The sequence below is a fragment of the Polistes canadensis genome, unplaced genomic scaffold (assembly GCF_001313835.1).
Source record: "Polistes canadensis isolate GaletaPanama2010 unplaced genomic scaffold, ASM131383v1 scaffold_1, whole genome shotgun sequence".
In the NCBI taxonomy this organism is placed as follows: Eukaryota; Metazoa; Arthropoda; class Insecta; order Hymenoptera; family Vespidae; genus Polistes; species Polistes canadensis.
In genome coordinates this window covers 1,284,828-1,300,000 of record NW_014569548.1, presented here as the reverse complement: position 1 = coordinate 1,300,000, position 15,173 = coordinate 1,284,828, and the positions used below count along the sequence as shown (strand labels likewise).

General features: G+C 33.7%; 1 protein-coding gene across 4 annotated transcripts in view; it reads left to right on the top strand.

Moving 5' to 3' along the window:
• The window catches only part of LOC106783872 (host cell factor 2-like), a 34,508-nt gene that overhangs the window by 10,874 nt on the left and 8,461 nt on the right, over positions 1 to 15,173 (top strand). For 2 of the 4 annotated variants that reach the window (XM_014742821.1, XM_014742813.1), the window contains exons 2-3: positions 7,877 to 8,036; positions 11,760 to 11,917. In XM_014742821.1, the coding sequence (XP_014598307.1) occupies positions 7,883 to 8,036; positions 11,760 to 11,917 (312 nt within the window). In that variant the 5' untranslated portion in view covers positions 7,877 to 7,882. Of the gene's footprint in view, positions 1 to 7,876; positions 8,037 to 11,759; positions 11,918 to 15,173 lie in introns of those variants that run through there. The other 2 variants (XM_014742832.1, XM_014742843.1) reach the window with 1 other exon arrangement.

The window sequence follows — 15,173 nt, the reverse complement described above, 5'->3', positions numbered from 1 at the left end:
TAAATAATTTTAGTTGCTGAGGAAGTCTCAAATAGAGACGAAACGTTCAACGGATAAATATAGTGTTCATCTTAATTAAACCCGTCCAAAAAACAACTTCCCTDARARTAARCTHAGTAATAATATTAATAAATTTTGGATAAGAAAAAAAATCTTGATTAGATGTAATGTTGTATTTTTATATGCACATAGATTCGAAATAAGAACGTTGTATAAGAAGTTCTTATAATAAATTAAATGAAACTTTCATGATGAATCGTTGTTTCGATGTCGGGTAATTTATACATGCATAATCTAATTATTTACGTATCGATAATGATGACTCGTTGTTATCGCTCTACGACGAAACTATAAATCAAACTTAGCCGATTTCAATCTAATTTTTGCATATTGTCGTGCAAAGTGGACTTTAAACTATACTCGATAAAAAGTCCACCACGAATATCGTCACGCACACGCGAAATAACCGGTGTATTTTTTCTTAAGTACGATAAATTTACGTATGGGATCGTAACACGCATCGCATTCTTTAACCCATATAGGATTTTATTATCTTGAATATTATTTTATAAATAGCCATCCCTTTCTTATTTTCCGGTATAAAAACTTGGCCATCGTGATAAGCTTTTTTTCCTTCTTTTTATATAATTTTTAAAATCTTATTTCATTTTAACAACCCTGACGCGTATAAAGAAAAATGTTACTTTTTCTTAACTAACCAACCCGTAACGAGAATCTGCCTGATACTTGATCCTACGTTGAAAAACAAACGCTTTAATAATCTACATATTCATAACACGAGTTAGAACGAATCAAATTTAACAACGAATAAAAACTAGGAAAAAACAAAAAAACGATTTTTGTATATTTCGAAAATCTTTTGAACGAAACAAACGAATGACGGTGTACAGTAAATATATCGAATATATCTATGTGCAAGTAAAACCCCAACTTGTAGTCCGTGAAATCACTGAAAAATTGCCGTAGCAAGCGTTTAATCCGAGCTTTCGCGGGAATCTATGGATGAGAAGAAGGGAAAGGGCGATAAAGGGCTCTGGATCGACATTCTAAAACTCGCGAACTGAACGTTATCATCCATCACGTTCCCTATTCCTTTTTGGATCGATGGAAGTCGTGTGCGATAGCCATAAAAAATCCTTAAACTATGATCGTACCCTATGGATTGAATTCATGAATCTGACAATACACAGAGAAGATATAAGAGAAACCGATAAATGACTCGAATAAATGTGTTCGTCGTATTCGAAAAAAATCTGCGAGATAAAAGTTGCTGCTTTGAGAAATTTGTTCTTCCGTTGTTCCTTTTAAATCTTTGTCAAAACGAATCGATTTTCGTTCGAACCTTCCTGTTCGTCGTAATAAATACAAATCTAAGAGACACATAGAGATGTTATCGGAGAGAGATCACATAGTCTATTTCTATTCAACGAGAAACAACAAATATTTTCCTGAATCGATAGAATTCAATAAACTTTAAATTTTATACTTGAATTCACTAACTTTTAGTACTTCGAATGTATAAAGAATTTGCCTTTTGTGTGCTTTTGATTCAAGATTCGACAGATCTGACTTATACAGAAGGGTGATACTGCTTGCAAACGTAATTGGAATAAAATGCTATAGGATCAATAACTTTGTAGTATAATCAAATATGATTATCCATGAATATTATATATATTTTGAGAAATATTTGAAACGAAAATGAAATCAATTGAAATTGTTAATCAAATAAATAGAAGTAAAATGCATCGTACGAACTTAGTCAATTTCGGATGATTTAGCATTTATGAAAAAGTAAATGCACAGTACAAAATCGGTTTGAAAAAAGATATCCTTCGACCGCGAAATGCTATGTTTTAAAGTAAAACTTGTTCATGACGTAATATTCAAGTCCCCTTGCATTAACAGCAGTGTATCCCATCAAAGGAAATTGCGCCTATATGGTCGAGTAGCGGTGGCTCTTCTCTCTCTCTCTCTCTCTCTTTCTCTCTTTCAAGAACAATGGTGTATCGTTGTCACGCACTTGGCATGATCCTTCCCCTTCGTAGACGTAGGAAAATACAACCGACTAAAGGAACATCGTGGATGGTTGCAATCAGAAATTACGAGGACGAGTAGGAACGGTATGAGAAAGAAAAAGAGTCAGTGAATGGGGTGATGGGGTGGGTTGTAAGAAAGAAAAAGAAAAAGAAAAAGAGAGAGAAAGAATGAGAAAATTGTCTTTGACACTATGTCACCCTTTTCGGAATTCGATGGAAGTTGTGTTTCCCCTTGGTACGACTCGAGTTAAGAAGAATCTTTATCCCCCCTTGATAATACAACTTCGAATTCACGAAATCGCTTTGACGTCTACGTTCTTTTAACAAAACTATCTTCGTTTTTTTCCATCTCCTCGTAACGCAACATAAGAGATAGGCAAACGATCGATACGACAACTTACGTATACTACTCGATGGTACTTAAGAGCTAAAAGGCTAAAAGGGATGATGTTTTGGTAAAACGATCCTCGAGACAAAAAAGAAACAAAAAAGAAACAAAAAAGAAACAAAATTAATGGGAATTGGATTTGGAAAGTTCGTATAGTATATTTACTTATCCAGTGTTGGTTTGATTTTCGCATGGGAAAGTAAATAAGTATAAAATAGATAATAGATACATTTAAATCACATTTGTCTAGACGAGATAATTTTCTATCAAAGATTTTTGCAACAAGAAAGAAAAAAAAAAACAAAAAAAAAAGAAAACATTTGAGAGAATAATTTTAAACGCGAATGTGAATTTTATTCTAATCGTAATTAAAAGGAATATTAAAGTCGTTCGATATTTTCTCGTCAAAATTCCTTTTCTCTTTTTTTCATTCGGAAAAAAAAGACTATAATATCCGGACGATTTAGGATGGTAGTAGCCAGCGAAAAGAGCAAGAAGATGAGAAGTAGTAAAAAGCGTCACATTTCGTGTTTAAAAAGCTAGGAAAATTTGTGTTATATACGCGTCTATCGCACCCCCTTTAGTGTTGTTTCTTGTTTCCTCTCTTTTTTCTTTTTTTTTTTCAACCGAGTGTAAAAAAGAAAGAAAGGAGAAGAAAATGGAACGCGTGAAGGAAATAAAAAAAAAGAAAAAAATAAAAAAAAGTGCAGGCTCGAAAAACGTAGCACGAGAGAGAGGAGGAGGCCGTTTGGATGGAAGTTGTTTCTATCGGTCATTGTCGTCGTGTGCACGACGACGTAAGAGAAATTAAAAACTCCGTGCACTTTTGATGCATTTTTTTTTTCTCTTTTTTTTCTTCCCCTCGTTGAACGACGCAACGAAGAGAACGACGGACAGGAAGGAATAGAAGAAGCGATGACAACAAACGTATCAGTGCATTGACAGCCATCTCTCTCTCTCTCTCTTTGTAAAATGTTTTAACGCCGGAAATGTTTTAATGCAACGAGGTCGTTGCAACACGTTTGTCAAAGATTTTCCTTTTCTTTTTCTGCGTCTATGTGAATATTTTTTTGAATTTTTTCAAACCCTTCAAAAAATAGACGATTGTAACAATTGTTCTCCCCTTTTATTTCTTTTTTGTCTTTTAAAATTTTTTCGGTAACGAATCTTTTATATTCTTCTACGAGAAAGAGAGAGAGAGAAAATTTTGCTCGGTGTTCGAGACTTACTTTTCGTCAAAAATACCTTTTTCTTCCTCTCCTCTTAACTTCGAGATCATTCTCCATAATGTTTTATCTGCAGACGCGTCACCTTAACGACGTAACCCAACCACAGCTGTTCCCAATCGATTGCCATTTTTTCTCCAAGTTTTTACCTACCCCTCCATAAAGCGTAGCTATACTGATATAATAGTTTTTATTTTTGGATGCTTCTACATACAGAGATATAAATAATTAACCAGATTAATTTTTGCAAATAATTAACTTTCTTTTCTTTCATTTATTATCCTTATTATTTATATTTCCAATAAGATATTCAAAAGTAATATAAATTATCAAGTTTGAAACTAACGAAACCATCTGTGACACTCGAAAGCTTTTCGCAGGAGAAATATGTGAATGGAAATGATGATGAAAGTGTCTAAGAAAAGAAAAGTAGCTTTCGCGAGAGTATTACGATCTTCCTAGAGTATAAACGCGTGTATAAGTTTCTATAGCCATTGTTAGAAGGAATGAAGGAACGAACGAACTATCGTATAGTACTTCGATCGATGGATTTCTTTAATTGATTGAGATATTTCGCTATTTTGTTCTTGCTTTACTTTTTAGTCATATTATCATTGTTAATATTATTATTATTATTTTATGTATTTCCAAGTGTTATTAGAATATAAACGTTTCTCTTTCTCGTCATTAATTTTATCAATTAAATAATTAATGTGGAAATCAATGCAATACATTACGAAATTATAAATTGAAGAAGAATTAAGTCGGCGGCAGCAGCAGCAGCATCTTTAGAAAGGCAGTCTACGTTTTTCACGGGTAAAGCTCATTTACTCGTATATACACCAGGGGCTCCTCATTGTTAAACTCTCTCAGTGGCATTCGTGAAACAGCGGTACGACGTTTATTTCGAATTTCTGTAGATCGTAGCACGTAAACCGCAGGAAACGTGCTATCGTATATTCCCTTCTCTCTTTTTCCTTCCTCCTTCTCCTCCTCCTCCTCCTTCTCCACCCTATCTTTCTCTCTCTTACTTCGTTCCTAACACATTGGCATGGCGTTCGCAAACTCATTTCACTGTACCCTTCGTCGGTTCTTCCCCTTTCGTCACGAACGAATTCCATACGTTGGAAATCGTATTTTGTGTATATCCGAACCCACCACTAGGGTTCTATATTTTCAAAACATATTGCGATTCTAATCGCATATATTCAGGTATATATATATATATATGTACTCGCATACACGTTAAAAAACAAGAAGAAATCTTTCGGTAGAATCGTTGCAAGTTCGTTTATTCGAAACTGGATTTCAATGTGGTCGAATTATAATTGAATTTTATATATGAACGCGCGGATGCGTGAAAAAAGACGTAGAAATGAATTCCAATAGAAGGTCCATCAAGTATCACGTATTTCTCTCTCTTTTTGTTATACATATATATATATATATATATATATATATACACACACACACACACACACACACACACACACACACACACACTTTTGTAGATCTTCTTTCTCTCTAACATAAGTTAATCGAATAATTGGATGATGATATATATATAAGATGATAGGAAACTTTCTTGTATTGAATATAAATTACGTTTATATCTTTGATTTTTAAATTTGTTTACTGTTGCCACGTTATCATTAGATAATATCACATATTATTTTAACTATTATCTTCATTACAGTAAAAACGATAAAGATAAATAAAAAAAATGAAAAAAATATCATTGATTATTCCATCGGTGTTCGGTGATTGTAAATAATAGCGTAATTTCTACGAAATACGAAGATCGTTGGTTTGGCAGAAATAAAAATCGTCTATCTAACACGGACACACGACGAGCTTTGATAAATCCATGGTATTCGAGACGAGAAAGTCGATTATCTTAAGAGACAGATGCGTCACCTTTGGAAGTGTGCGTAGAGGAAGAGGATAAAAGGGAAAATTAATGATGATCGTCACCTTTCTTTTGCTGTATCCTTCAGAAATCGTTACCACCTGATGTGGTAAAAATTTACAAACATTGTTTGAATGGAAAAGTGCGTAGAAATGAGGAATTAATATTTACGTATATTTCGTTACGGTATTAAAAATCAACATATATTTTAAAAAAATAATATTTAAGTTCTATATAATATATATATAGCAACACAAAATTTTGAAATGAGTCAAATTGGTTCAGTCCGTAAATCTAGTGTTAAACTATGGTATATATTAAAATATAAAATAATTTAAATATACTACATAATTTGTTTTCTTCTCTCTTCCACCCACATTTCTCTTGAGTGCATTCGCTTGAAATTAATTAGATTCGTATTTAATCAATTAAGTGTATGACAATTGACATCGATATCGAAGAGAAATATTACTCGGTGGTAACGAGAAACGATCATTTCCAATGATTCGAACCATTAGCGAATATTAAACGATGCCTACGTTGATATTAAGTAGATTGGAAATGAAGTTCGAACGTTTGAAAGCATTCGAAACAGAGTGAGCTATTTCGAAATTTTTGTTTTTGGTTAAAGTCGAACTACAAACGCATAATTCAAAAAGTTTATCCCTCGATAGTGGAAACTCGTGACGACGGGGGTGTACCCTTTAGGGCGGATCAATCTTCTTTCATCCGAGCGAAAGAAGTGGTCGAAGAAGAAGAAGAAGAAGAAGATAAAGAAAAAGTAGAGGGTGAATTAAGTAGGATCGAAATCGAGAAAGGAAAGAGGCAAACGGTCGGAAGCTGGCCAAAGATCTTATCTAAAATCTACCATCTCTTGGTAGATATAATTATCTACATCTATTATCTGAATAATGCATCTGTTAAAGTGGAAAAAAAACAAAAGAAAGAAGAATAGCTACTTTTAGTATCATAACAACGGTTGAAGATATTTCGTGGTAATGAAATACGTACGATAATATTACGCGATTAACTTTCCGCGTTTTAACGAGTCTCAAGTTGAAATTTTTCAATGTTGAAAGTCGATTGGGATATGTTCGTTACGTCGTGTCGAGAGAGTCTCCGAGGTATTTCATTTTACGCTTAATCGCTTCGGTAATTTAATCATCATTTCTTTTTTTTTTTCTTTTTCTTTCTTTTCCTCAGTTTCCCCCAACGATAGTAGTGAATCAAGAAAAAAAGATCGTCGGAAGATATTTGTTCAGGATACGGATAAACACATTGCTGAGGCCGATCAATAATCGGTGGCGACTCTGTAAATATTTAGTTTCACATTATTCACCCTCAAGCACGACAAAAAAACGCAACTCCACCGCGTTACTTGGTATACGCATACCATACAAATAGAAACACATAGACGAAGAGGGAAGAAAATGGAGAAAAGAAAAGAAAAAGAGGAGAGAGAGAGAGAGAAATTAATTGCAATCTGTTTGATAAAAAACAGTATGATGTCAAACGTTGCAAAATCCTAGACGTTATTTATCCATTTTTTTTATCGATCATGTTTGACTAAAATGTTAAACTATTGTATTTTCTGTCAATGGGACGATAATGAAAGCTCTTTGAAGTTGTCGAGAGAATGGAAACACTAAATCTACCACACTTGGTCAAATAACTGTGTCCTGTAATTTGTAAAAAAATACAATGAAAACGCATAAAATGTACACATTATTCATTTTGAAATAAAAGAAAATATATTGTTCGCTATCCAATTGGCTAAGATATCATTTTATATGAAGATATTACATATGTTTTCTTTTTTAACCGGTCATTTGACCGCTTACGGTTGGAATAGGTATACATAAAGTGTCGGTAAGTGTTTAGTGTTAAAATATATGGAATAAATATAGTATCTAACGTTATATAATAACTTTGATCGTTTTTAAACACATTTTCTTTCAAGTAGTATTATCGATAACTGTACTATCGTTGCACTATCACGTCGATAAGAAATAATTGATGAACTTGGACGCTAGACGTCAATGTAGAATCATTCAAAGTTACTGATTTACGATACTAACTTGGAAAATATTTGTAACGGAAGAAAATTAGATAGATTTGATTAAAGAAATAGAGAAGAACGTTTAGGTGGACACATTTATTTCCATTAGATTACCATTTAATCCATTACCCTGTTTGATCTGACCGTAAGATTTCAACTGTCTTATATTTTCTCTTCATGAATAAGGTATAGCTTATTTTTCTTAAATTAATATTTGTTTGCTTTCTTTTTCAGAAAAAAATGTGGAGCTCGGTTACTGCAGCTGGTACAGAAAATGGGCCTGCACCACCTTCTAGAAGTAAACACAGTGCAACGTTACTCGCTGGACACGTATATCTTCTTGGAGGTCGAAATGGAAATTTACCGCTCAAAGATCTTTGGCGGTACAGTCTTGGTAAGTGTATAAACCTAATTTCCTGATATTAATATCCTAATTTTAAAATTAAATGTTTCATTAATGTTATAATATGCTAACACAATTGGAAATGCAAATAAAAGATAGAAAATAATTATAACAATTACAAAAATCTTTTACAAATAAAATGATACATTTTCATTATTTATTGATCTTTTAGCTTTCTCTCTGTAAAGCAAAATGAATCTTATATAACTTTGTTAAATAATAAAATAAAATATATAAATGAATAAATATCGTGCACATGTAAAACTTAGTAAAAAATTAAATATCTAATATATTAATTTTACATTAATAAAACATAGATGTGTTTTGAAAAAATCAGTAATGCTATAAGAATATTAGCAACATAACTCTCAAGAACTGAGTACATTTATAAGAGTTCGGAAAATTGTGTATAATTATGAAGGGTGCCGATGAATCGATGTTTCGAAGTACTCTCCGTTACGATACGCGAACACCGTATCTGACCAGCAAACCCCATCGTTTCACCCCATGACGACGAGGGGTGCACGATGGAATTTGAATGGGGGTTCAAAGTCTGATCAATAATGCGCCATTATTAAAGCCCACGTATATCAAGTAAATCCGCCGACGATACTCCACAATTACGGCTGTTTCCACGGAGATCAGACATAGGTGAATTAATTGCACTCTGACGCAATAATCAGCGGTCGGTGTTCGTGACGTCGAGTTTCACGCTTCTATGTATCATATGGTTATCGTTATTTATTCCATTTCGAGATTTCCTTGCATCGTTACGATCAACACATATGCGTACTTATATATATGCAATGAAAATTATTCCAATTAATTATCAGAATGTAAAACACTGTTGGCATATAAATTTGCTTTTTTATATATTTTACTTTTTATTCTTTTTTTTTCTTTTTTTCCTAACTTATCGTTAGACAATTTTATGGCACCTTTTTCCCCAGCACGAAAATGTTCAATCCTTCGTAAAAGTTATAATCTTTTGAAAGTTCAAAGTTCTCTTCTAGAATTGGATAAAGTACGGTTTATCGGACCACCAGAGCTGTAAACGTATTCCCGACGGGTCTATTCGGTCAATATTGGTAGCTAGGTAGAATTGTGAGGTCGTATAGACTAATATATATACATGGCACGTATACACTTATACTATATTTCAAACCCATTGTCAGTGGAACGTCGACGCGCTTAATTCTGAAGCTGGTAATACTAAATAATGAAGTTTTACTCGGTTAGACGAACGTTTCCGTATCTTGGGAGAATCATCTATCTATATAAATATTTGTAGATATGGAAGTTAAATAAATATTCGACTAAGATAGAAATGATAACAAGTGAAAGACAAAGCTAACGAAGAGAAAGAGGAGAATTCCAGATCAAATACATTTTATATATAACATAAAACATAAACGCAATTCACACACATTGCGATTGTTATGTAAAGTTCAACGTAAATTCTAGCTAAAGTTTCAACGTTTTAAATAAATACAAGAAAATGTGTACGGTACATTAACTATAATTGTATAGTTATATTAATTCATTAGTTATCTAGCAAATGAATTTATATTAAAATAAAAAACCCCAACAAAATCACGAATGTTTCTTTTATTTATTTACGAATAAGAGAGATGCGGTGCGAGTAAACATTTTACATCATTATCGAAGTACATGCGTTGTAAACTTTTGAAAAAGAAAAAACATAAATTTTTTTCGGGCAAGAGAATACGACGGATTTACCAGTGACTCTCTGTTAATCAGAAGGGGATTGTTCGACTGTAGGGGGTTTGAGGGAATATTAAAGCAGCATCAAAAGAATTGGACCGTAGCAGCTCGTCTCTCGAGTCCTAGTAATATCATGGGGGTTGGATCAGGCGACGAACGTTTTCTCTGTCTAGTACGTTTTAAAAGCATAGCGTTGTAGATACACTCGATCGTGCGCAAATATTGTGATAACTTCGAGAGAACCACGAGAAGAGTACTTCATCCATATAGAATGTTTTTGTTGCACCCTCACCTTCAAAAAGGTAGAAAAGTTGAGAGAGAGGGGTTGGTTAATGGCGTCCAACCTATCAGGAACAAACGTCCCCTGTAACATGGATTTCAATCTAACTGTTTTCAACGTAGTCTCTTCGTTTTCATAGCTGTCGGTGGTACACATGTATATACACAGTTAATACGTTAGATATATCTAGCCAAAGTATATACCATATATACGATCTTAAAATTGAAAAGTACGATGAATCTGCAATCTTAGCACGTTTCCATTGATTCACTGCTATCCCCTTTCTTCTTCGAGAAGAATATCAATCGACCGTAATGACTTTTTTTTTCTTTTTGATCTCGAGTACGTATTCTTTGCTTAATTTTGAGCACCATATACTTGTTTGTTAAATTTAAGAACATATACTACAAATCAGATATGAAACGACAAGTTGGTCATTTAAAAAATGTCTAGCGTTTAATAAATAATATTGGAATGTTTTTTAAATACTGTCTGGTTAGTTTAGAAAAAAGAAATCAAGCATTTTATGCATAACACATACACAAATATTGTATATATCTACAATTGCATCGCACAAATAATCAAATTTATTTTGTTTTAGCATAAAAAGATCATTTTCAAAATAAGACAAGATATTGTTCTATGACCGACTAGATACGACACGTGTACGTAATCAATGTCGGGCATCTCTAGTGGCATTTTACGAGAGCTGCATACACTTTAAAAAGCACGTTATGGCTCTTACGTAAATTTTCTAGGCTTTGTTCTCGGGCACGTTTCGTTAGACAGCTGAGTTTTTTCTACTCCCCGAATGAAAATGTAAAAAAGAATAAAAAAAAAGGTCATCGCGATGGTGCCAAACTAAGCAATACGCGGTGCCAGATTTGTCAGTACTGACAAAGACACGAATTATTTGACTTTCTGATGGCCTATTGAATGCACCCATCAATCGTAATGATGACCTTTTTCCTTTGGTGACGTAATAGGAAAAGAAAGTTCACAGGCACGAGTTAGTTTTTTTTTTTCTATGTCGTACATTTTTCCATTTTGTTTTTAGAATATAAGATTTATCTCGTCAAATAAAACACCTTACTTTTTAAGCATCCGTAAACATTAAGTTTAATGTTCTTTCAAATCTCTCATGCTTCTCTCCTAGGTATTTCATCATTTTTCTTTTTTTCCATACTTGCTCATCCCCCTACTTATATATAAAGCCTCAGGACACGAACAACCCTCTCCTTGCAATCTCTCTCTCTTTCCTTTTTCCAGTAATATGGGAGTACTCACCACGGTGAAAATTTATTTCACCGTACACAGATTGTAAGGGCGGGAAAAATCATTTCATTTCTATTCTCTTCGAAATACCCAAAATATGATTTTCAAATAAATTTTGCTTATGTCATTCTTTTTCCTTACAAATATTTTTTCAATGACAATGAAATATTATATACGTAAATAAGTATTTTAAAGTTTCAAGTAATATAAGTACAAGTTGTAAAATTGTTCAAGTTACAAAATTGATATATTTGTAAATTAATTATATTAAAACTCATATAAATTTATATATTTTTTTGCCCATATTTTATATAATTTGCATATAATTATAAGACATCTATACTTTTTGGATTTGACAATATGTGAACAAAATACGTTGGAAAGAAGGTTTAAACACACATTAACCGTTCCTTCTTATTTATTTTATTTCGCAGCCGAGAGTAAGTGGGAAGAATTACATCCTGGGGGAGAAAGGCCGCCGGCTCTTCAAGAACATAGTGCGGTAGCGTACAAGGACTGCCTTTACGTATTCGGAGGAGAATTAGGCTTTTCCGCGGGCACGGAAACACCACTTTGGGTCTACAATGTCAAGGTAAAATGTAACCCACAAATTATCTTCTTCATACTTTCATTTAATGGCGATTACGAGATACAAATTTTGGTTCATTCGAAGATAATTTTTCTATTTTACGATGTGTCTTTTAAAAGAAATAAAACGTTTAAAATCGTATTGATCGTTAAGTAACGTGATTTTTAAAACTTCTTCAAACTTGAAAAAGTTTCATTACGTAAGAACGATTGATAAAGATTTTAAAATGGTAATTAAGTTAAGTTAATTTGAATGATTGACGATCAGGATGACAAATCTCGTTAAATTAGATACAAAATTGCATTTGATAGTCGAGTATGGTTGTATCGAAATCGTTACTAAAAGATTCAATCGTGGTGAAGGTCTCGTACGATACGATTAAACGAGTCTACACAGTAGCCTCGAGGAAAGTTCTCTCGACAATCTCAACTATCCAAGGGAGGGATTCAGCACCCTCGATTCGATAAACGAGACGAAGGGCAATATTGGGTAACCACGCCAGAATTGATTGATAATATCACGCTTCGATACATTTTTGCACTAAATTTCTGCAATATAACGTACTTAAGAATCGTCCACCGTCTTTTTTTTATTATTATTATTAATCAAATGTAAAAAATAATATAACAATTCGAGTAATGAATTATTGCGAGACGTATAGAATAAAAAGATTTTATAAATTAATGAAATAATTTAAAAAAAAAAACAAAAATAAGACAAAGAATTATTATGAAAATGGATGAAAATTATACACGTGCACGACAGATCGATGATAATCGAATAAACCTGATCGTTAAGATAGACAGGATATATAGAATTCTTGTTGCCCGTTTCACGTTCTTATTGTTCTCCCTACGGAGTCCTTGACACTTGCACGAAGGGAGGCGAAGAAAACGATCTATCTGTCAGAGATTGTATGTGTACCAAGAAAGTCGAAGAAAACCCAACCACCGTTGGCCCAATACGGAAGTCCCCCGATGATGGTTCTTTCTCTGTTGTTTCCATCGGAGTCTTTGGACTCCGGTGTCGTCCCTTGAAAAGCGAAATATGCTTTTGGGGTGGCTCGCTTTCGTGTAAAACTCGTTGTACCCGATGACGTTGCTATTGATTTAGCGGTTTCTCAAGGGTGCACGACACTTCTCCCTTTTCTCCTCCTCCTCCTCCTCCTCCTCTCCTTTATTTTCTCGTACATCATCATCATCCCTCTTTCCGTTCGTTCATTCGTTCATTCGTTCATCGAACAACCCTCGTTTCTCTCTTTTCTCTTCCCTTTCGCTTACGAGTAAGGATCGTTAAGGAAGAATTTTTTTTTTTGCTGGTATACATATACACGAGACTCACCCGTGCGAATCGTTGTTATCAAGAGAAATGGAAATAATGAGAAAAGGAGAGAAAGAGTGTAACCGAAGTATTTCTTTTTTTTTTGCCTTCCAATGAGATTAAAAAATAACATAACGCAAGTACGATCGAATTCTACCTTTTACCTATCGAGAAGAGAAGAAGTCATTTGTCACTGTCAGTAGTAGCAATGTCTGGCCTAACATCATACCTAAACACCTATCCTAACGTTGCAGAATTTCTAGCGAATGGAAAACACATCGATACGTTTCGAGTAATCGATCATTCTGAGGAGAGAGCAACGTCGTCGAATTCAAATGAGAAGTCCTGACGAGCGTTGGCGTAAACTACGAACTAGAAAAGATGTCAGGTGATGGTGATGGTGGTTGTGGTTGTGGTTGTGGTTGTGGTTGTAGTGGTGGTGGTGACATTTTCAGCCTTTACAAAACTCGACACGTCGTTCGATTTGTCGTACATGTTTAACAAATAACTACGAGCATTGTTTTTAGAAATGAACAAAACAAACCTTTAAAAGACGGATCAAATTTCAATTTCACATTTTTTTGTTTCGTCATCATTAATTATTACTTGACATATAAATTTATTCTATATACGAAGTAATGTGAAAGATATTAAATTTTTGATAAAAATAAAAACATATTTTCTCGCAAATGCAAATATTCCATGGTTCTTTCTCGCGAATGCATTACAAGGCCGGCCATTCGCGTATGGTGTGAAAGAAATTGGAGACGCCATAATCTAGGGGTGGGTTTTACGAGGGTACACGAGATAGGACGGGGATAAATGAGCTAGTGGCACTTCTCCCTCGTCAACGAGCGACCACACACAGTTATCTCTTTTCACTCGATACGTTCGCAGACTCCATTCTTTTGTCTCATCGCTATACTCTATTTTTTTTATATATATATATGTATATATGTGTGTGCTGCTATTGATTAAGAAGACTCATTGGAAAGACAACAGATATTAGGTTGTCCCATAAGTTCGCGTGGCGCGGAAATAACTTCTTGCATCGTCATTAAAAAAATGCAATTGCATCGTTATGTAAAATAGAACATTTATGTTATTTTTTTTTTTTATGTCAATTGCGTTACGATACGTTCTCTTTTTGAAATATTTCCTGAAATATTATTTATTAGCCTTTATTATTTACGAGAAAATGTACAGTGTCATATTAAAGTCTTGCAACAGTGAATACTCTGCTGCAAGAGGAGCACATTAAACCGAATGGATAAGCATCGAGCTAACTCGTGTGCATGCAGTCGTATGATACACACACGTTTTATAAGAAATGTATGGCTTGCTTTCCGCTAAGTTTAACGTGATATCGTCCTACGTATTAACTGCCTCAGGCCAGATAACTCCAAATTTGAAGTGAACATCTTCTCTCATTTAAAAAGCCTTCGTTTCATGATAATAAACTTAAAGATTTTTTAATTAGTTAATATGGTAACCAATGATTTGAGCTTTTAATTAATGAAATATATTGAAAAAACGAAAATATTTGCTGCTTCGTTTCGTTGCATTATTGAAATCCGCATTACGAACATAACAAACATAAACCCGATTGGCTAAACCGAGAAGGGTGCTCTTTTTGTACCCGCGAGTCATTTCTTTTTTTTCACTTTCTCTTTGCCCTTCGTTAAAATATACCGTCGTGTATAGGATCACAGAAACAGACACACATACATATATATATAGTAGATACATATCCTTTACGGTAGAACGTATGTACGATTTTTTCGCTTTGAATAAGAGTATATTCGCTAAATTTGATACATATACATTCTCCTGCTTAACAAGAAAGAATCAAAATAGGTATTTCAGAATTAGCAAGGAACAAACATAACAAAAAAGAAAAAAAAAGTAAATTTAACGTGAAATTAATTGCTGGTCTCGC